The sequence below is a fragment of the Amblyomma americanum genome, chromosome 10 (assembly GCF_052857255.1).
Source record: "Amblyomma americanum isolate KBUSLIRL-KWMA chromosome 10, ASM5285725v1, whole genome shotgun sequence".
Lineage (NCBI taxonomy): Eukaryota > Metazoa > Arthropoda > Arachnida > Ixodida > Ixodidae > Amblyomma > Amblyomma americanum.
In genome coordinates this window covers 7,529,917-7,553,648 of record NC_135506.1, presented here as the reverse complement: position 1 = coordinate 7,553,648, position 23,732 = coordinate 7,529,917, and the positions used below count along the sequence as shown (strand labels likewise).

Below are 23,732 nucleotides of genomic sequence, written 5' to 3'. Positions count from 1 at the left end.
GACGCCATTAATTAAACGACTGCCTTTAAGGAGCATTTGCTGCTTCGTTTTTGAGTTTCTTTTTACTACAGCTATACATGTAACTGTAGATAAAGCAATATTAGACGAGGCAATTTGCACAATAGAGCAATTAAAATAAAGGACGCATTCATGTAACCTAACTCTATACAGGATAAATTTTACCGAGCAACTTTTTACAGCAACGAAAGTCCTCTTCAAGCCTTTCTCGCGGCCTTTCTCAGTGGCCGCGTGCGGTTAAGTTGCTCACCGTTGCCGTAATCGTAGATGCGTTGCATGTTGACGATAGGCGAATGGATAACTCGCTCTGCAGACTGCCAGTCGGCGCCGATCACACTGATGAGACTGTCTTTTTGGTCGCGAATAATCTGAGAGAGAGAAAAAAGAAAACTGTCTTGAAGCTTCAATGATCCATTTTCATGAGTCAATTTTCTGATAACTATGCCTTCACGGATCTTTCAAGGCAGAAATACGGCAGCCAAAGACTTTGTCTTCATGATTGAAGATTATTTTTCACTAACTCTAAAAATGGCGGGACCAGAGATAAAAGTGAAACCTAATTAGCCGGACATCCCTTCCCAGTCGAAAAATAACTACAAAACCGTGTCATGTTCTGTAATTTTCTATACATTTTTCTGCATTTTTCTGTAGTTGTGTAGTTTGTAGTACTGTGGTCTTTTTCTATAGTGATTTTCTGTAGTAACTGCACAAATGTATGTTTCTACTGCAATTTCATGGGCAAAAACATTACAGAAAATCTGTTGTGACCAGAGAAAATTTTCTTATGTGTTTTTCGACTGTGTTGGGGCCCTAGCACGAACCCAGACTGCTCAAATACAAGACTGATGCACTTTAAATGCAAGCAATAATTTGCATACAAAAAACAAATAATATATTCGCATTCATGTTACCGATCGAAAAAAAACATACCAATTTTTTTGTTGTCGAAACAAATTTTTTTCTAAATATTTTGGGACATAAACTTGTAAGAAGAGAACTGTTTGTTTTAACAACCTATTTTCTGTAGTATTTCTCTTTATATTGTCGAGACAACAGCAGCAGAGACTTGCTACAGAACAATACTACAAGGCTAGAAAAAAATGCTATAATACTAAGGGAAAATGCATCATTACACAGATTGAAAGGCACATTTTGTCGTATACTGGGCGCAATTCTGTCGTCTTTTACGACTGGGTTATACATAATTCTGTTCTTTTACAACTTCAACTTACAACTTCGCAACACGAAAAATAGAGGAACATAACTGGTAGCACCAAACAACGTCTGCACGCTTTTAAAGTTGCAAGTGCACCACGTCAAGGCTTACTTCCAGGTGGGACAAATAATGGTCCTTTCCCAGCTCCGTGGGGTTGGTGAAAGCCATTTCGACGTGGAACTCAAGGTCCAGGTTGGAGAAATTGGGTGGGGCGGGAACATCTTTGGTCAAGCGTTGACAACCTTTTCCCATCGGGATCTGAAAGGCGCAGGATGAAACGTGAAGGGGTCAGTGTTCATTGTTATAGTTTTTTGTATGTTGTCGCGATTTCAGTTAATTAACTCATTAACAGGTCTTTTTTATGTGTGCTAAAAAAGCCTCGTCTTTTTTCCACTCCTTTTCTGATGCTAAGTGCCACCTTTTTTTTTTAACAGCAAAACATATCGGCGCAATTTCCGAAATAAACTTTTTGGAACTTCGTGCGCCCAAGAGTGGGAATCAATGACACCAAAGTACCTTGGAATCTTCTCTCGCCTCCAAGTGAAAACATTTTAAATAGCGAAAACAGCAAACCGAAACCGGAACTTAGTCAATAAAAACGCTAAAGCGCCCGTGTGCTGTGCGATGTCAGTGCACGTTAAAGATCCCCAGGTGGTCGAAATTGTTCCGGAGCCCTCCACTACGGCACCTATTTCTTCCTTTCTTTCACTCCCTCCTTTATCCCTTCCCTTACGGCGCGGTTCAGGTGTCCAACGATATATCAGAGAGATACTGCGCCATTTCCTTTCCCCAAAAACCAATTATTATTATTATTAACTTAGTTAATGGCCAGGGACAATGCTTCGCGTGACGCAGCGATGACATCACAAAAATAGTACAAAAACCCTCATATGCACGTTGAATGGCTGAAATAGTAACTGAAATGTATAAGCCCATTATAAAATGCTTCAGACGATGTAATACCAGCTTTAAAATCTTGTTATAGAAGCGGGGAGCGGATGTTAACATGCGGAAAAAGTTAGTGACGTCAGTGTTGCTCTTGAGGCCTAACTCGAGGATAAACTTGACACCAAGTATACGCAAGATGTCTGGGATCTGATATGCGCCGTGTTTAAGGCAACGATTTTCCGCTACGCCTTCATTGGGAACAAGGCTCCCGTGTGAGAGCCGAAACATCACAGCATATTTCTTTTGTTCGCTGCCTTTTATTTTTCGTCATGTTCCATCCCGACCAGACGGGCTTCCGTCAAACTCTTTACTTCGAGGCCGAACTTGAGGCCTCAGAACAAAAAGCAAACTTTAAAATTATTTTCCGCCAGAACGAAACATTGTATGGCTGCCAAACTTGGTAGAAGTAATGAGTAACAAGAGGGAAACCTATGATATAGGTTTCATTAAAATATATCCTCGAGAAAGGTCGGGAACGGCCATTTATCCCTGAAATGGAAACGGTGGATAAAAGCTACGAACTTCCAGGATTTCCTCACTAAGCCTCCCCTCATTTCAGGAAAGAGCCGCCGCGGTGGCTCAGTGGTTACGGCGCTCGGCTACCGGTCCGAAAGACGCGGGTTCGATCCCGGCCGCGGCGGTCGAATTTCGATGGAGGCGAAATTCTAGAGGCCCGTGTTCTGTGCGATGTCAGTGCACGTTAAAGAACCCCAGTTGCTCGAAATTTCCGGAGCCCTTCACTACGGCGTCTCTCATAGCCTGAGTCGCTTTGGGACGTTAAAGCCGCATAAACCATAAACCATCATTTCAGGAAAGCAAAAAAAAAAAACTAGGAAGTTTGTTAACCAAAAGGCGAATGGAGCATAATTGAATTTAACCAATTTTGATGAATTGATTTCTGAATATCCAAGGACGACAAAACTGCGTGCAAACACGCGGGCGCACTCAGTAAGTGAACAGAAAAATACAAAACTGCGTCATCGCCTGCCAGTGCAGCATTACGACCACAGAAACTTTAGGATGCATTGCCGTTAGCGCTAAGTTTTGCATGAATTCATCTTTCAGCAGGCTCCTTGCATGCTTGGCAGCTTTTAATCTTTTTTTATGAGCATGTTGCAAACGACTGTTCCTTCATGCAAATGTGTTTGCAATCTACTTATGGCGTATTGCAGTCGGTGATCCGGAGGAGCGCCCCGAACCCGCGAAGGCACAAGAAGTCCAGGGATTCTTGGGGTCATACTGTCGCGGTTCAATCAGAACAGAAGATCTGAACCCAAAGCGACCACTGAAACACGCTCTTCGCTTTCGTGGAGCAAGACAGATTGCTCCGGATCGATGATTGAACTACGCCATTAGGTCTTCGAGCACAACTGTAAGCTGTTCGCTATTTTCTTTTTTTCGCTTTGTAAGACTCGTGGTACGCAGGGCATTATTGGGTTTAACCTTGCTCTGGGTAAAACCAGTTATAAAATATTTACGAAGATGAAAAATACGCCCCTGAAGAGACGAGGAACAGGGAAGTAAAAAAGGAACGAATAGCGGAACGAATGTATATAAACATAACGGTCCCGTAACGGCTGAGGCTCGTCGCGACAGCCGCTCTTTAGATACCCGCACGACCACGTGGCTATGACGTCGTATCACATGGTCTTACGACACCCCCATCGGATGTCATCACGACGAAAAAGTTTCGCGCACTCACGACGAACTACAAGGTAGACGAGACAACACAGGCGTGTACTCGCAACTGGGCGTTTATTACAAAAACGCAGAATATAAAGGGAAAGATACAAAACACCAACAACAAAACAAGCATTTACGCAGGCACATAGTAGGTAATCAAGCAGGTGCATCTAGATATAAAAACTCTCGCTAATGCAAGACCACCATAGGGTTAGCCACACACGATTGCTCGATATGCCCCAGCAATTTCTCTAGTCAACTGATCTGGATGGCGAAACAAGATGGTGGTTTTATCAAGCAAAGGCTTGCAGCCTGTACATTTAAAACAGTGCTTAGAAAGATTGGACGAGGGCGGCTTTTTTAGGGACTTTTTTGGGGGCTTTTTTCTCCCTAAAAAACTAAAAATCAAAGCCGCCCTCGTCCAATCTTTCTAAGCACTGTTTTAAATGTACAGGCTGCAAGCCTTTGCTTGATAAAACCACTATTTTGTTTCGCCATCCAGATCAGTTGACTAGAGAAATTGCTGGGGCATATCGAGCAATCGTGTGTGGCTAACCCTGTGGTGGTCTTGCATGAGCGAGAGTTTTTATATCTAGATGCACCTGCTTGATTACCTTCTATGCACCTGCCTGAATGCTTGTTTTGTTGTTGGTGTTTTGTGTCTTTCTCTTCATATTCTGTGTTTTTGTAACAAACGCCCAGTTGCGAGTACACGCCTGTGTTGTCTCGTCTACCTTGTCGTTCGTAGTGAGTGCGCGAAACTTCTTCGTGATGCATTACCAATTAGCTCAGACGTCGATCCTTCTTCGGGTGTCATCACGTGGCTTCACATCACCCCAACAGATGTTCTTAAGGTCAAAGGTAAACCCAAAGTCACCCAATGTCAAAGGGCAAGGGTCAGAGGTCAACTAAAGGCCATGGGTCAAGGCCAAGGGTCAAGGATTCGACACCATAACTGCACCACATATATTATGGTCATACACGGCTAACGTGGTTGGGCTGAAGGCCGTTCAAGGTCATTCTCCGGCCTACGCGACGACTACTTTACCCACCGGAGTGAAGATTTTCGCTTCAAAACAAGCACGCGTCGGGCTTCGTTGTTCAAAGTACCTCGGCTCTTGAGTGGCCCATTTTACGTCACGGCGCCGCAGATCTCAGATGACTTCCCCGACACAGCTAGAACGTGTCACTGTGAAGTCAGTTCATTCTATCGAGAGAGAAGAGGAGGTGCTCACTTTGAAGACTTCATCCACGTCGTAGGGATAAGGCTGCATCATCATGATGTCGATTGTCTGCGGAGCCGCCTTTATCCTGAGTGGCAGAGACTTTAAAGTGCCATAGCCGGGGCTTGCTTCGACGTCTGCAAAACCAATGCTCTTAAGTGGCCTAGTCTGTTGATCATCGGACGCATTTTCACTGACGCATTCAGACAATGTCGAGCGAATACAGACAGGACAAATGCTGGGGGAAAAAAATTAGCTATCGTCTGTCTGGTCTCTCTTCTCTTGTCCTCGTATGAACTGGTCAAAGTGCATTGTGTGAACTGTGGAAAATGACGCGAAACCAATATCGGTTGTTATATAACAATGCTACCTCAGAGCTCAGAACTTTCTGTAGTTTTTATTTGCTTTTTGGCTCGCGTGATTTTTATTTTTATATTTCGCCTTCCTCGCTAAATCATACCTCTTTTGTAAATAAGTAAGTAAATAAATAAATAAATAAATAAATATTTTAACAAATGAATGAATGAATGAACAAAGTAAGGAAAGAAAGAAAGAATGAATGAATGAATGAATGAATGAATGAATGAATGAATGAATGAATGAATGAATGAATGAATGAATGAATGAATCGGAACATCATACCTGCAAACCAAACGCGCGTTGGCTCGGTGTCCCCAGGGTAGCAAGCGGCCCATTGCAAGCTGCTTATCCCACGGATGGGATCACTGTTGCCTTGGTAATACTGAAAGGAAGAAAGCTCTCCTTAACATGTTTTCGTCCTGAAGCTGTGGGAATCCTATTGCGCAACCTCGAATGAAATAAAGCTCCATGAAAAAGTTCAGAACCAGAAAGCGCACCGACAGGTTTGGGAAACGCCCAGGAAAGCTGGTCTAACGCTCAAACTGGACTGTTGTTTTTTTTCCGCGTAATTATCCTTAGTAGGCATGACATTCAAAAATGAATGGACGATAAAACGGACTCCTTAAAAACGGGAGTTGGGGCCTAGGTGCCATCAGGTTCGGTATTCTGTCCTCCCCCCCCCCCCTTTTTTTTATGAACATTTATCTTAACCTTAACTACTGCTATCTTGAAGTTTATGTTTTCGCAAATACAGATTCTAATTCCGTTCAGACTACGCAAATTTTTAATCCGGAATTTTTTTCTTCAGGTGACTGCTTTTCCTTTAATCCAACATTTTTATATCCGGTTTGTTTAGTGACATTGACAGCCGATGATTAAATTTTGCCTTCGTTTTCTCTGAACACTGTATTTAGGAATGGTGGCTGTACCTACATCGCCATCGATACTGCTACTAGCTCTGACCAGGTATGCTCGTAACCAGTTATCAGCAAAAACCGGGAAGTCCACACTTCTTGGCATTCATTCATATGGTGGACGAACTACCACGGCGACTCTGCTGCCTCCAAGTAATTTTAAACCGAAAGCCTTTATAGGCACGTGACTCACCAGCGGGGATGTTCGCAGAAAAGTATCCCACTATAGCTGTCAATCAAACTGATGACGTCATCAGTGGTCTAGTAGTCGTATCTATATATATAGTGCACTAACCATGCTTAGTTAATTAGTAATCAGACAAATATTGTTAGCAATTAGTTAATTAGTAATTCGATAACCGATTAATCAGTATTAACTACTTCATTGTTTGAAAACTGCTCAATTAGTTAAATTACTAATTGTGTAGTCTTTAACCAACATCTTCGCCACACATCAGCGACACAAGCAGCAACCCCGCGCTAAAGAATTTCGCCTCATCGCAATTTAGGTCACCAAAGTGGCCGCCTGAATTTTTGAGGAACACCATGGGCCTAGGGGCTCGGGTTAGGTTGGGTGCGCCGATGTTGCTTGGTATGTTGTTTGGAGCGACGGGTTACGTTGGTTGGAGCACTGTGAGCTCATTTAACTGGTAATTGAGAGAGCCTCCGCTGCTAGAGCATCGCAAGGCGTCATGTGACTGTAACGAAGGAGGTCACGTACCAGCTCCTTGCTCTGGCTCATCCAGGCTTTGACGAACAGTGCAGAGGGGCCCAGAATGGTGGTGTTCCCACGCCAACTGCTCCACTCGTGGATCAAGGCGTCGACTGGCTTCGGTGGAGACTGCAGGCTCGCGACCTTACATTCGCGCCCTGTGCGCAGGTAGCGGAAGAGTGAAATGATGGAGGTTTTATTTTTTTCGTTAAAGGGACACTAAGGAGAAATTTAAGTTGGACAGTAGTAGTAACGTCATTTTGAAAATGAAGCTACTTAAGCTGGAATTGGAGCCTTTATAAGGTAGAAAGGGCCAAGAAATGAAATACACTCCCAATATTGGCCCAGTGTTGGAAGGGGATGGATTCACACTGGTCGTTTATAGGACTAACCTTTCCCAATACATTCCCAATATTGGCCCAGTTACCTTCGCTGCTTGGGAAGCTTGTCACCGTAAATGGCCGATTTCGCAAGTAAACTGTGGTACGAGGCCGCATTTTTTTTTCGCCCGGATCCCGGAGGCTAGCATACACAGCCATTGACTTCAAAGCTGTGATCACGGACTCATTTGCGGCCTGAACGTCATGAATTTTAATCGCGTGGTGAGAAATTTTTTGAATGCAGTTTTTTTTTAAATAAACACATCCGCAATTTGCTGCCGGGCAAACGCCAACATAACGGGAAGAAGCCATACAACCGATTTTTACTTAGAACTATAATTGGATAAAATTGCCCAGCGTGCCCTTTAAGGGGACACTAAGGAGACCTTGATACAATTTTCATTATTTGTAAAAATCGAAACTGTGGCTCCTTCCGGTCATGTTGATGTCTCCCCGACAGCAAAGCGCTCGGTTGATGAAAAAACGGGATTTAAAATTTTTCCACCACTCGATTAAAGGTCATGATGTTGAGACACTAAATGAGTCCGTGATCATCGTTTGACGGGAATGGCTGTGTAGAGTAGCCTTAGGGATTCCCGACAGACTGTCTTTAGTCTTGATATACCGGAGTTTATTTGCGGAAACGGCAGCCGACGGCGACAACTATATTTCATTTTCCCACAGGCATTCTAGATTTTAAATTAAGGGAAAGCAGCGTCTTTTTTATCAGATCCCGGTAATCTACCGATACTGACTACCTTCGATTGGTCCCCAGTGTTCCATTAATTTCTTTTGATACCTTATGTTAAGGTGCGAAAAGCAAATGGAAAAGTTTGGTTTGGTTTATGGGGGTTTAACGTCCCAAAGCGACTTAGGCTATGAGAGACGCCGTAGTGAAGGGCTCCGGAAATTTCGACCACCTGGGGTTCTTTAACGTGCACTGACATCGCACAGTACACGGGCCTCTAGAATTTCGCCTCCATCGAAATTCGACCGCCGCGGCCGGGATCGAACCCGCGTCTTTCGGGCCAGCAGCCGAGCGCCATAACCACTCAGCCACCGCGGCGGCCAAATGGAAAAGTATTATAAGGAAAGGCACATTAATTGTTGCACTCATGGTGGACACCTGAATTTCGCCATGAGGGAAGGGAGGAAAAAAGAAGCGGGATGATATTTTTTTTTTTCAATGCAGTTTCGGTTTCTGAAGCTGCCGAACCCAGTGCAATAGTAAAAAAGCGTAGTGTCACAAAACACTCAGCAGGGACTGAGACAGATGTGCCCCGTTTACTTAAAATACTAAAGCTTTTGCGCAAAACCTTTGCAGTTTTGTTGGCTGCACTACAAGCCACCAGTTTTTTTGCCGGATGGGACACGTCAAGGAACGGCGACAACGCGACCTGGAAGCCAGCTTGGCACGGAAAGATAGGTTTTAAGGAAACAAAACATTTTTTCAACGCGATTTTAAAAACAGGTTCTGTCTCAACTTATGACGCAAAGTTCCAAAAAGAACGTCGACACCGGAGGGCAAAATAATTTCCGATTTAAGAAAAAGAACAAAAAAAAAGGTTAGGAGTACTCACCCGTGTACAAGAATATCTCCCTGGTCGTGGATATGTAGTAGAGGTTCAAGTCTTCGCCGTCCTTCTCCTGGAACTTCAGGAAACCTTCCTTCGTTGCGGGATCGTAATACTCGATCAGGTAGAACGTCGATTTCTGTGGAAAGAACAGAGAAAGGAGTTCTGATTGTAAACTGTCCACCTCGCCAATTCTTTCTCATTGCTTTACTGAATATCTCACGTTCATCAGCAGTGCCCGAGCGGTCGGCCCTGTAACAACATTTGTTATCTACCAGAAAAAAGCAGCAAGTCCACTAGGCAAAGTTGCTAGCTTTCGTGTTTAATGCCTGCGTCGCCCTATCGTTTGCTAGCTTTGCTGCTTCGTTCAGTCTCCACAGCGATTGCCGTAGCATGGCGGTGATCACAGGTTCAATCAATCAATCAATCAATCAATCAATCAATCAATCAATCAATCAATCAATCAATCAATCAATCACTCAATCAATCAACCAATCAATCAATCAATCAATCAATCAATCAATCAATCAATCAGTCAGTCAGTCAGCCACGGTCAGTCAGTCAGTCAAGCTTTATTTACTACGAGCCGGCTTCAGACAGGTCCCGACTCATTTCAGGTTTACAGCATGGTGCCCAGTCATATGGAGTGTAGTAAAGAAATGAACGGACGTATTATCATGTGAGCTCATTGTCAAATATCTATCAACGCATGTGCATATGTAAATTAAGAACGCAGTAAACAAACGAATTATCAAGCCTCAGACAATGAGATATAAAGTTCTCTTGTGCTGTGAAGACTGGAAAAAGCTATAATAAACTTCCATTTTTTGACATAGGGCTGTGGCCAAGTTAAAGCTAGTTAAAATCTGTTTGACTTAGAGATTCCATTCAAAGTAAACTGAGGAGAACTTCATGCAATTTTCATTCACAATGAGATTAGACAGTTTGGCTTTTTATGGAAAAGTAATCGCTCATTATATCATTATCATTATGTTGGGACCCTTAAACAATTTATGCTGGGTCCCTGCAGTTATATTTTATATTTTGGCACTCTATGTGAAATAAATGTTATTTAAAAAAAACCATGCTCATCAATATGGCTACAGAGGAGAGCTGTACAGCTTTCACGGGAACTTCGAAGATGAAAAAATATTCATCCTCATCAAGTATTAACCCTTAAATGTCCCGTTAGGGATATTACATAAGGGTAGGGTTATGCAGTGGTGTTCAGCAGTGATACATACATATGAAAGGGCAAATAATAATAATCCGGGGAACATACCCTTGATCACTGCGTTTCGTTCTACAAATTAACCGGCGAAGATGGCTGGAGGATGGCAGGACTAGGCCGAATTGATCGACAACTCTGATTGGGTACTTTGTTATTTGAATACGACAAAGGCGCAGTTATACTTGCTTTAAGCCGTATCGCAAAGCTCAAATACATGCTGAGTGATTACTGCCTTATGTCACACCTACTCATTTTTGGGGGTTCCCCCTAACCACGCTGGACTTTTTGTGGCTTTGTTGACGTTCGTTTGGCCTTACTAATTAGGGACGAAATTGCGCAGACAAGGACATAGTTTTTCCCTCCACTCGTTCCAAATTCACGACGTCGTCGATGACGTCGAAAGTGTTGTGGACTGATATAACGTCCGGCTAGTACCGGATTCATGTACTGAAATAACATTGGGAAACTGAAAATGAATCCACTGGCCAGCCGTATAACACACGTTTTAGATCACGATCTACTACATACTGTAACAGCGACGTATAGACGCTGCTCAAGTCCAACTTTCCATCGATCGCATCAAACAGTTAAGACTTCATTAGAAAACCAGTCGGGAACGCTTTTGACGGTAGCAAAAACGTTAATAAAAAAAAACAAAACAAGCAAGACTGTCGTGGGGTGATCTGCGAGTAAATTGATTGTTGTAGTGAAATCTTACATTATATGAAAAAATTGCGTTCATATACGGTTTCCCGCTCAAAAATACTTTAGTCCAGGATTGCTGGATATGTTAGCACGGAGAAGTTTTCAGCTATTAGTGGTTAATTTCTCTATACGCTGCACATTTCATTTTGATGAATTGTGGTTGGCGGCTCCCGATAAATGATGGCATACGAGCTGTTCTACAGATAAGAATCCAATAAAAATGTTAGTGCCTTAGCCCCGGTTAAATAACGAGATTCGATGAGATTTCCTCACGACTTAGTAGTTGTTGTTTTTTGCCGCATGGATATCCTTACCTCTTTTTCGTCATTGATCTCCGCGGTGAGTTTCCAGCCGGCCTTGTAAGCATTCAGTATATTCGGGATCGCCTTGGCTGCAACAAAATGATCGAGAGGAATATGAACTGAGGCCGTGTGGCGTTCAAGGTCAGCTGATGAGAAAAAAAAGTGATTTTTCTAAATAGTCCATGCAGTTTCATGCTTTCTGGGGTACACTCTTAGCCAGAAGGAAGGGAAAAGGAAATATGGGTTAAAATATTTGGGACTAACAACGCTGTCACAAAATGTCACATCAATAATGCGTGAAATAATGCTTGAGGTAATGTGTGGAAATGACTTCGCCTGTGACTTCGGCTTACCACGCAATTTGAATCACAAGGTACTTGTAAGTTTATTTACTGACATTACATGAAGAAAAAGAAAACTGCATCATAATATTTTATAAACTGTACTTTGAAAATACGACCTTGTTTGTTGACAACTCGTTTATAGCTATGTTTTGCTGAAATCGCAGTAGTTTCTCTGTTTTCCCTCTCATCAGCAAGGCCGTGGGCGATGTAAGAGGAACAAACGAACTGTAGCAGGTTTTTTTTTTCTTTTTGTCGACGCTTAGGTCAACGGTAGCAGCTGCGAAACACAGCCCGTGATTGGTCAAGCTCAGCAGACTCTCGCTCTAAGGGATGGCAATGCGGTGGGGGAAGGGCCGCCTAGGGGAATGACCTTTCGTCCTCGTCATTTTGCGCATTTTTTCCTTCGATCATGAACCAACTAGCCCACACGAACGTTCTGCTTCTTGTTAAAAACAAACAAACAAACAAACAAACAACAAACTAAAACAAACAAAAATTCATAAATAAATAAACAGTTTTTTTTTCAGATGAGAAGCCGGCTCATAAAAACTTGGGGGCCGCCATAAGCACATTCTTAAAGAAAAATGCGATAGCATCTAGGTTGCCTGCTATGGCGTCAACAGTGAATGTCTAATGCTCTTGCGATTTTCCCGCCAAATCTCTGGTTCGAACTGGTTTCATCGCCTTTATATGGCATGCATGAGTCATCATTTCTAGAATGTCCAGTATCCACCATTGGATTATCATATGAGATTATACTAATCCGACCAACTAATGCACAATACCCCCGCCCCCCTAAACCTTACTAATCCACTTCAATCCATTTTCTAAGATGGCTCTACTTCCAAAATTTTGGGGCTCCTTAGATTTTCCACAAGGTTGCTTGACTCTTGGTTCAAGTTGCCACCTGCCACTGTGGCCACGTTACCTCTTACCACGTTACCACGTTACCGAGAGAGGTCACGGTACCTCTCTCGACCAGTCATCAATTTAATGACCCGTTGTCACCGGGCAAGTTGCTCACAATCCGGTGGGCCCGTTGCCACCTGACACGGTGCGCAAATTGTGATGACGTCACAAGGTCACGCAACCTCTTTCAACCAATAAGAAATTTCGTGACAGAGAAGCCGGAAATTTTTTTGTGAGGCAACCTAAATGCTATCGCGTTTGTAAACAACAGGTTTTCTACTCACGTGCAACTTCCTTCGCTGGCTTCGCGTTGCATTGTGCGTGAATGGCTGCCGGTAGAAGCACCAATATCGAAACCGCCAGCGCCGCGGTGACCGCCGATGTTCCCTTCATGGCCTGCGGAGAGAAGACGAACTCTTTAGTGAACTGTCGCAACGGCTTTGCGGGTTGGCTCTTCAGAAACTCGTCACAATGGTCACACTTCCACAATGGAAAGCCTCAAATTTCGCCTCAATGCAATGGTCTGGTCATAAATAAAGCCAGGGCTCCTATTTTGCAACGATACTTTTATCAGCAATTTGATATGCATTTTTCATGTATTTCTTTTGTTGTGACCAGGATGCTGTTCAAATCATTTTCTGCGGCCGTTATGAAAATTGCCCCTGAAGGGAGCCTGCGGCCGTTTCGAGCTGACCGTTGGCAGCATTTTCTGTAGCCTTCCTGCTTCTTTTAATGACGCACAAATAAAGTCCTATTCCGTTCTATTGTATTAGAGCTCCATTTTCGGCAAGCTGGTACTTGTTATTTCGAAGAAGAATTAACGCGAACAAAAGATAAGTCACATATAGAAGACCACGCTAAGCAGCAGTGGAACAGTTTTTTCTGTCGAGGAAAAGCGCACACATATACTAGCCACAATGTATGCGTAATACAAGGACTGAAAAAAAATTAGAGACACTTAATTACATTATATGTTTGGAATGCTATAGCATTAGAAGCTGTTAATGCCTTTACCGGAAATAATGTCACTTCCGGTCTGGTGACGTCATTTACCTGCAGCCAATGAGAATTATTAGCTCTGATGACGTCATTTCCCTTCAGCCGATAAGCAATTCTTATGACTGACGACACATTTTTTCCCCGATGAGACTTCTAATGCAACCGCATTAAAAATAAAACCTGTAAAGCACATATGACGCCCACTCTAAACAGAGATGCTTGACATGCGAATTTAACAGGACACTGAGGGCAACTTAGAGGGGGCTTTCTTTAAAGTTGGATTACAGCGTCTTAACGACAGAGGGGCTGTTTTTACTGAAAACGAAGATTTTATAGGCTAGAAGAAGTAAAAAAAAATGATACACACGCATTACGACCGCTGGCCGTTTCCCCTAGCAGTGAAGGCAGTTTTCTTTTAAATGCTGATCTCTGAGGCTAGGTTACATTACCACTGACTTCCAACTGGTGATCATCTCTGAGGCTAGGTTACATCACCACTGACTTCCAACTGGTGATCACGGAATCTTTTTCGACCGTGACGTCACAAGCCTCAATCGATTGGCGGGAAATTTTAAGTCCGATATCCCTCGGCAAGAAGTGTGCATTTTGGTGCCGAAAGAACATCAGCATAGCAAAAAAAAGCCTTCTTACTAAGAACAAAAATTTGATAGAGTTGTCCTGCGTTCCGTTTTATTTAAGAAATCGGGCTCAGCCATTAGACTGTGACTAAGTACTTGTGGTCGTCGCCTGCTGTGTGATATCTTTTTTCCCCCGTGTTGACGTATACGCCAAACTTCTTTTCTCGGGACATTCGTTACTTCTTCACCATAGAGGATTATCTTCTATTACATCACTGCTGACCGCTAAACAAGCAACGACATTCACCGGCTCTGGTATTACGGACGGGGAGTCGACCAATAGAAAAAAAGGCAAGAGAATTAATCGTGAAACCAACCCTTACGAAACGGTGACCCCGGCTCGGTTTCTCGAAAGCAAACTTCGCAGGCCAGAAACAAAAAAAAAGCGCACAGGACAGTTTTACTTTTAACGCGAGATTCAGAAACAGATGTTCGAGGTGGTAAGTATTCGTTATTCATTGTTATTTTTCTTCTATGGTACAATTCGAGTAACCGTCCTACGCTGTCAGTTGCGACGTCACTGTGTTCGGTTCCTTCAGCCTCGTGCGCTGCAGTGACGTCATGCGTAACGTTTCCGCATGCTAATGCAGTGTTACGCCAACACCACAGAGCCGGAAAACGCGCACATAACAGCTTTCGCTGTAAAATAAGACATACATGCTTTCAACGGCTCTGTGGAGGCATATTTGAGCACGAAAGTAGGTGGTCGGATTTTCGTCGGCCGTGCGCGCACAAACAGGGGGCGGAAGCTGGGTACTTCGAAGCAGTGGAAGGGCTCTGGAAAGTGTGCCACATGTGGTCACGTGACCACGTGATCGAGCTGAGAAGGAGTGCACTCAAGGGACGCTTTGAAACAGTCGCACACATGGCGCCGGATTCGGCCAACGTGTAGAAAGAGGAAATACCTGAACCGCACAATCGTACCCCAGCCACACCCGCCATTCATATGAAACAAGCACACATCATTATCAAAGTTCGAAGTAAGGCTTTCCTCACTCCATGGCGTGATACAGATGGCATTGATTACAGTGGGCATTGATTAGCGTGTCACGAAAGCAAAGGATAAAGAAAGGGGAAAGGGTGTCGAAACAGAATATTTTTTTCAAAAATTTGGCGGCCTTTAATTTTTACCATTAACTTCATACCCACATCCGAATATAACGGACGACAAACAAGCTTCCAGGTTGCAAAAAAAAAAACTGCGAACATTGTACGACTTCAGGAAACTATATTGTCAGGGCTATTCACACTGCTCTGGAAGTTTGCGCTAATCAAGAATATTTTAACATTTAATTTCAAGCAGATACGCAGAAAATCCCCAGAATTGCCGTCTTTATGCCGCGTAACAACTGAAACATAACCAGCGTTTTTTGGCACTTCTAGAAATCCTGCATAGTGACTGGATAAGACAGTTTTAAAAATTGTGTTCGCTGCATAAGAAGCGAGTAATTTTGTTCTGCAAAACTACGTTCAACAACACGTACTTTTGAACACTAAAGGTGGACAACAATCCCGTAATAGTAAATATTTGTTATACACAAGTTAATTAAACCTATTTTTATAGTCCTAAAAAAAGGCAAATATAGTGAAGTACGTCGTGTATAAGCTGATTGAGTTTAGATGCAGCCCTTACTAATGAACTCGTGCGAATTGTTATAGAGCAGCTTAGCAACGGCCTGCGGTGTGCAACGAAATGACTAAATTGAATCATTGAAAACGTACACAGTAGGTTTATCTCGTACCTTCAGCCTTATAATAGAGTAAAAATATGAAAAAAAAATCTATTAAGATAGATGACGCCGTTTCACCTGCCGCAACCCCTGAGTTATGTCACCGAGCACGTGGCAATGAAGGCTCAGGTTCTGGTCTCTAACGCGGGCGCATTGGATCTTAGGGTGCGCCGGCCTCGTCAAGCCTTGCCACTGGCTTCTTGCCGGTGCACCCAACATCGCCATGATGTTAAATAAATATATTCTGATATTCTGATATTACTGCGTTCTCAAGTCCAAGCGATAGAGATTGTGCTTTATATCACACTTTATCGCACTTCGACGCCTAGAAGACGAGATTTTATGAAGCCTATAGCATGCACATGTCCAGCTTTCTCGGGAAAAAAAATTTTGAAATTTGAAAAATTGTAAGACACTGTTATGGAAGTATTGCAGGTAATAGTCCATAATTCTGATATGTACCAAAATCTTTTTTTAAAGCGTTTTCATTGGTCGCATCGTACAGTTAGGACTGCCATAGAGAACAAATTGGAAACGCTTTTGACGATAGAAAAAACGTGAATAGAAAAAAATATAAGCCAGCTGTCGGGTGATCTGCGGATATATTGATTGTTATAGTGCTATCTTACATTATATGAAATGAAAAAAATTAGTTCATAAACGGTTTCCCGCTCAAAAATGCTTTTGTCCAGAATTGCTGGGAATGGTAGTAACACCACAGTGATTGAACCTGGAGTTTAGAGGCCGAAGTAATCGGAATACCAGAACCTGATGCCCGATTTGTTCAGCATTGCGAACGAGCCGAATTTCTTAGCACCACGTGCTGCAGGCAGTGGAGGTCTCTCAAAACCGATTTCAGATGAGGTCAGGATCGAAAACAAGTAACCGTGCACATGATGCTCAAGCCTCGTGCTCAGAAAGGCGGCTTGTGTTGTATAAGATATGATGTGAAACTTAAAGGAAAAAATAAAAAGACAAAATGGAAAGAAATGTTTTTACTTTACAAAGCTTTAGTACACACAAGTGAGCACGTGCAGTTAGGTGAAAAAGCACGGAGAATCCAGGGTTGAAAACTGCTTCAAAAAAGGGGGACATTGAAGTTTTCTTGGAGTTGCGCACTACGAAGGAAGTAAAGAAAACAAAAAATAGCACGCAAGTTTCAGCGTTAAGAAAAGGCGGCATGATTGTATCCATTTAAGCTGTTCTATTTTTCTCTATGACCTCTTCAAATCGAAGTAGCATTTCGGTGGGGTTTTGCATGCCGGCGAAAACTTCTCCTCTTGCTCTTAATTAAATACCTCTGCGGGCGTCTAAAGGGGCAAGAAGCACTCACCGCGGTCGATCAGGCTCACCCACGGAGCAGTCACTCACAGGACCAGGGTATTCCGACTACTGTACACCTCAACGAATTGATCTTACGCCCCCTCCGCCCTACGCTCTGAGAATGCGGCCAGGATAGCCTTCGATCCATTGTTCACGCCGCAGTGATAAAGCGCCCAGCTCTGCGCGATAGGAGGCGGCATCACCGTAGGCGAAAGGAAACCTGGCTAGAAACAATGACCGCTGCCGATTAGATAGCGAGACGTCACCGCATTTCATCATAAGAGGCACCTGCTCTCTTTCCGCCCCTTCGCCGAAAGGCAGCTCCGCGCAGTACATTGATCTGGTCCCAACGCCCCCTCGAACACACGAGTATCAACGTGGAACGAGATCTGAGGGTTCGCTCTCATCGTTCCCATAATTCCCATTATTCGCTTATTGGCACCGAAGCGGCATGCTCTGGCGCTGAGAAAGGTGGTGCGAGCGAAAGAGGTAGGAGGCAGGTATCGCATCTCGCCCCATTTCCATTTAGCTAGCAATGGTCGTTGATTAAGGTCCAGCCTCAAACATACCCAGTTGCTCTTTCACGTCAAATGTTTTAGGGGAATACCCCAAGCTGGAGTAGATTTGTAATAAGGGAGTAATTACTCACTGGCATCCACCCAAGCGCAGCCATACGGCTGCAAAGCAAAGCTTAACAGCTTTCTCAGAAACTTTGCACTTAAAGGAAAATTCGTCCTTGTCCGGAGCTCGAACCCAGGACCACCGCTTCACAGGAGCAGTCGCTCTAACAACTGAACTAACTGGGACGTATGGCCGCGCTTATGGGGATTCCAATGAGTAATTACTTCCTTATTACAAATCTACTCCACCTTGGGGGATTACCCTAAACATTTGACCAACACTGTTCCCACTTCGAGTTATTGATCAATTCGCTCTCGCCCTACCATAAGCTTGCCAGCCGATGATTACATAGCCGAGGCGCCAGCATATCTAGAACCGTTCGGGATATCGACTTATGATCATCGGGCGCCAGCCTTGGCGTACACAACGTTTCATGATTTTTTGGGAACATGCTTAGTCCTTGTCACACTCACGATATTAGCTGATAAATAGATTGTGCCATTGGAGCCAGGGAGGTGTATTAATTCAATTTCTGGGGAATTCGTATTTCAGCAGAGAAAATGAAAGGACGCCTGGGGAGAAGAAACGCACATTGCCACGTAGTGATGACGGCAGTCCGGCGAGCAGGATGAGAGCGAAAAGGCTTCCAAACGAATTTCTTTATTGGCGCTGGCTCGCGCCCTTAAAGGACGAGATTACTCGGCGGGCGGCGAAAGCAACAAGAGCGTACGGCGGTGGTCGAAGAGAATACCGGCACTCTCGGCCGTGCTGAATTTAAAGCTGATCACAAACTTTCCAGATGCGGTGCGCTAAGTAACTGGAAGTCTCGAACAGCGCTGAGTCGGTTCCGCCTGCCTGCGATTATCACAAACCAAGTGATTAGGCCGCGTGCCGATGGCACTGAACGTGAACAAATAAACATTATGTAGATTTGCGGCATTACCCTCTTTTTAAAGAAGCGTCGTCCCGGTGATTTCCAATAAAAATAAATGTGGGAAGAAATTAACTCTAAGAACGAAAGAAAAACAACAATCACTGTGAATGAAAACAAAGACCTTTAGCGCACTTAAAGGGGTATTCACACGGGCGATGTAATCTCTCCCTAAGTGACGGCGGCAGCGTACACGTCATGCCTTCGAAAGTGCTCGCGGTGACGCAGCTTCCGGTTTTGCTGCGGCGGCCGCCGCCGACCGAGGAGGGAACATTCCGTTCGGCCGGTACGTTGAGTCCCTGTCTCCCCAAGAGATGTGGCCTTCGGTGGCATGCGTGTGGTGCAGCCCACTGTCATCTTTCTTTTTTTTTGCTGTTCCCCCTCGGGTTTCTTTTCTCTCTTATCACCTGTCCTTTCGCACATCTATTCTGTTTCCCGTTTGGTCTTTTTTTTTTCGCCTCCAGTGTCTGGACACCCACAAATCCCCCTCTCGGCGTCTCCCTGCTGCCCATGTGAATCGTGAATCCAAGAGCAGGGCGGACTTCGGTGGATTCGTGACGTCGCTCACCTCCTCTCCACATCCATCCGCACCGATGTCCCCTGTGTGAATACCGCTTAAGAAGACTTTAGATGCACAACATGTACAATTTCCGGACGCACGCGGCGCCGTGGCTCCGTGGCTCCGCAGTGGTGCTGTCGCTCCGTCGGGGGACAGTTGGTAGAAGGATCTTGTATGAGCCGAAGTAGCGGCGCAGAGTCTTTTCACTCAGTCCCATACACGGTTACCCAGCTTGTATTCCGCGTGTAAGGTGGGGTTTATTCTGAGAAGCTTCCTAACGGGAGCAGGGCCAACAGCGGGTCAGCTAGTCCAGCCGAGAGCGTGTGTTGTTGTTGTTGTTGTTGTTGACCGCGTGTGTCAGGCGATGACCACGCAGCTCGCGCATATGCTCGTCGTCTTCTTTACAATGGAGCCAGGAGCATGCACCAGGCGATGACCATGCGGCCTGCGCATATGCTCGTCGTCTTCTTTACACGCGTAACGTCGGCGTAGGTTGCACCGTCGAGCGTCTGTACGCTGTTGATCTTTGATCCGTAATTGGGCAAGTCCTAACGCTTCTTCTGCGTGCTGAAGGTAGGCGGCGACGTCGATGTTGCCTTCATCTGTGACTGTCGGGAGCATGGCGACGGGCGTGGTAGTTTAGCCTCCTCCATGGCCGCCCTGCCATGGACGAACCTAGACGGTGTCATCTGGGTGTTCTCTTGCACTGAGGTGTTGCAGGCGAAGACGACTTAAGGCAGGATGACGTCACAGGTCTTGTGTTGGGCGTCGACTAACATGGCAACCATGTCTGCTATGGTCTGCGGATGGTACGCATGCAGTCGCCTTCCGGTGGCTTGTTTGCCTGTAGCGCAGAATGCCTTGCTCGTGATGCTTTGTTCGTGATGAGTACTTCGAGGGCACCGTGTCGCAGAAGCATGCATTCCACAAAAAATGTGGTGACTTCTGCTGCTGTTCAATTCAGCAGGGCTTTTGCCTCGACGTAGCGCGTCAGGTAGTTAGTTGGTCGATACGGTGATCCACTTGTTTCCACTTCAGGAAGAGGCCAAGAAAGTCCATGATGATTTGTTGAGGGTCTTGGCAAAGATTTAATAGGGTTAACGGATCCTGATGGTCGGTTCGGAGGCTCCTTTTGTCGCTGGCAATCTCGGGGGGTTTTCAGATAACGTGCGACATCGGGATATTTGGGGCCAGTAATACTTGTCCTCAATGCGGCAGAGGGTGCGAGAAAACCCGAGATGTCCAGCTGTCGGCTCGTCGTGTGAAGCCTGTAGAAATTCATCGCGAAGACTTGCAGGTACAAGGAAGTTAGCTGTTTTGTTTGGTGCAAAATTCTTTTAGAGCGATAGCTCTACTCTATGCACTCTGCGGGAAAAAGTCATGTGACCTGTCCGGCCGTCTTCGTGAACTTCAGCCGAGCGTAAGGTCAAATTGAGCTCAGCAACAAGACAAACCACTGCCTTGCTGGTGTTTGCACTATGGGATTGCTATGATGGACAGGGCTAATTTGTGTGTCTAGCCGAATGCTAGCATGGGGAACACGGTGGTGACAGCCAAAATTTAGCCGGGCTACCCCAAATTTTACCCATACCCCCAAAAATTCGACCACGTATGAAGTGGACCAAAATCGTTGTCTAGAGTAATTCGAGCATGGGGAGCACGATTGTCACCACATTTTATCCGGGCCACCCCGAATTAAGCCCATCCCTACCAAAAATTTGCCCACATAAGAGCTGGATCAAAATTGACGTGTGTCCTAGTTCGAGCATGGTGAAAGCGATTGTGGCAACCAAATTTAGCCTGGTTTACTGTGGTATTACCTTTTTATAGCTAGACCACAGACTACTTAAGCAATCGCTCAACGTTTGTTTACCCAAGTTAAACCACTGCCATGTTTTCCACGGGGACATCATTCTGTGCGCAGAACGAAGACAACCCTCGCTTGAACGAGGCTGGGGGTGAAGAATCCTTGCCTTTCAGGTACTCGATGAGGCACTGGAGCTCAGGGCTGCTGCTGTGAAATAGTGCTGGTGCTGATGATAGGTCGTAGGAAGGCGTCGTTGTCATCGTCGTCGTCTTGTGGCGGTGCATCTGCAGGAACTCGTGACAGGCAATCAGCGTCAGAGTGCTTGCGTCCGGACCTTTAAACGACGGTGACGTCGACCTCTTGGAGTCGTAAGCCCCATCGAGCGAGGCGGCCAGATGACTCCTTCAAGTGGGCGAGCCAGCACAGCGCGTGGTGGTCAGTCACAACTTTCGCAAGGCATTCCTTGCGATAGGAGTGCCTTGCAACAAAGATAGTCACTGCAGAGGATTCCCGTGCTATCTTACAGAAACGATTGCGCTCCCTCCAGTAACGGAGTACTTGTCAGGAGCGACACCATCACTCTAGGCTCGCATGCCATTGGCGGCATACCCGCTCACAACAACAACGTATAATAGAATTCAATTATATTCTTTACACTCTTTACTGACTCTCTTTATGAGAACACCCACGTAACCACCGCGACCCACATGCTATACCAGGTGTTTCACCAGGTGTTTTAGGGAAGTCTAAGTAATTTGAAATGATAATTGAAAGTTGGTTTTTGAGGAAATGGCGGAGTAACTGTCTTACCCATCTCGGTGGACACCTGAACCGCGTCGTAAGGGAAGGGATAAAGGAGGGACTGAGAGAGGAAAGGAAGAAAGAGGTGTCGTAGTGGAGGGCTCCAGAATAATTTCGACCACCTGGAAATCTTTAACGTGCACTGACATCGCACAGCAGACGGGCGCCTTGGCGTTTCGCCTCCATCGAAACGCGGCCGCCGCGGTCGGATTTGAATCCGGGTGCTCCGGCTCAGTAGACGAGCGCCCTAACCACTGAGCCACCGCGGCGAATGTAGGTAATTTTCAAAAATAGGATTTTGCAGGTAAATATATGGGTTTTGCGGCATATTATTCCCAGGTCTGGCAAACACCAGAAAACCAATGAACAGCCTTAGTTCGTAAGCCTGTTGCCAACATGAACTGCGCATTTATGGTACGAGCTGGCGATTTGTGTTCACAGCTGTGGAGTTCGGGATAGAGGAGAAAAGGAAAGACACGCATGCGCAAAGCGGCTTTGTAAAATGGGCGAGTTGAAGAGCTTTTCGCATCTCGCTGTCCTTCATCCACGTCAGACCCTGCGTAAGGGAAGGCTACATGAATTTCTTTATCAGCAGCGGAGCTCTGAGAAGCCTTACAAGGTGGCTGCTTTGTATAAACCGTGGAGCTTTCTATTCTGAACGGCAAAATAATTTTAACTTTTCGAGGCTTTATCATAAGGTTATTTTTAATTTTGATATTTATGTTTATTCTGTCTCGTATTTATCAGCTAAATATGCATCATTGGATGAAGGGTGTTTCTCAAGGCACGGATAGCACGCAGAAAGATCACAGAGCGAGGACTGTCGGATCTACAGCCGGAAGTTTTATTTTGCCTACGTCTATGCGGACACCCAGACTGGTGAAATATCAGCAGGGTGCGCTGTTGGGCGTGTTGATGCATATCGGTGCCAACGAAATTGGAGACCATTTCAGATGACCAGATGAGTTACATAACTATAGATGGAAAAATCTTAGCACTAGCTACAGGGGACGAGCGACTTTCCCAGGAGCTTGTCTTTGTAACTGGTCTTTTTTCTCCCTGTCTCTGTTGCTCGAAGATTTTCCTTAGCATACACTGAACTCGCCCAGCAATATAAATATATGCTTTACTGTGGTGAAAATCACATCACACTATGAGCCTGACTGCGCCCATTGCAGGGCAAATGCCTCTCCCATGTCTCTTGAATCAACCCGGTCCTTTGCCAGTTGCGGCCACCATACTTTCGCTCAGCTATAAATAGAATACGTGCCATCGCTCCTTTCCGACTTCGGAGAAATGATCGAGTAAGCGATGTTGTGCCCTACTATGTGGCTTATTTTTTGTTTTCATGTTGCTGTCGCTGTAAAGACAAACCTGTCTTCCTTGAGCGCTATCCCTTTGTGAATGGATCCTATGTAGACCTTTCCACTTAACTTCTTCTGCGAACGGGCACGAAGGATTAACGCCGTACAGTACGAAACAAAAGCGAAGCATTCCATGAAAAGCATTTCAGTGTATGGGTCACTTTCATACTTACCGAGGTTTTTTCCTTAACCGCGCCATGAAGCAATGTTTAGAAGCGATGTTCAAGCGAGGTCTGTGCACACCTGGTCCAATCCAGTACAGTCAGGTTCTAGTCTAGGCCTCCTATTGCATAGTCATACAGTGATTTCACAGAACTTAATATAGTCTCCAACACCGTACGCAATGACTGCGGTCATTATAAACATTGACGATTTTTTTTTTGTACAAGTAGTTTTATTGGCTCACAGCCGCTCCTTTTTTATTAGGAGACTGCAAGCGG

General features: G+C 44.9%; 1 protein-coding gene across 1 annotated transcript in view; it reads right to left on the bottom strand.

The window, feature by feature from the left end:
- The window catches only part of LOC144108894 (uncharacterized), a 41,451-nt gene extending 24,097 nt beyond the window's left edge, over positions 1 to 17,354 (bottom strand). Inside the window, exons 1-9 of the mRNA XM_077642124.1 lie at positions 17,220 to 17,354; positions 12,804 to 12,915; positions 11,279 to 11,355; positions 9,035 to 9,167; positions 7,084 to 7,232; positions 5,731 to 5,830; positions 5,101 to 5,225; positions 1,346 to 1,492; positions 269 to 386 (exon numbers count right to left, since the gene is read on the bottom strand). Of these exons, the coding sequence (XP_077498250.1) occupies positions 269 to 386; positions 1,346 to 1,492; positions 5,101 to 5,225; positions 5,731 to 5,830; positions 7,084 to 7,232; positions 9,035 to 9,167; positions 11,279 to 11,355; positions 12,804 to 12,912 (958 nt within the window). The 5' untranslated portion in view covers positions 12,913 to 12,915; positions 17,220 to 17,354. The remainder of the gene's footprint in view (positions 1 to 268; positions 387 to 1,345; positions 1,493 to 5,100; positions 5,226 to 5,730; positions 5,831 to 7,083; positions 7,233 to 9,034; positions 9,168 to 11,278; positions 11,356 to 12,803; positions 12,916 to 17,219) is intronic.
- Positions 17,355 to 23,732: the final 6,378 nt, after the last annotated feature.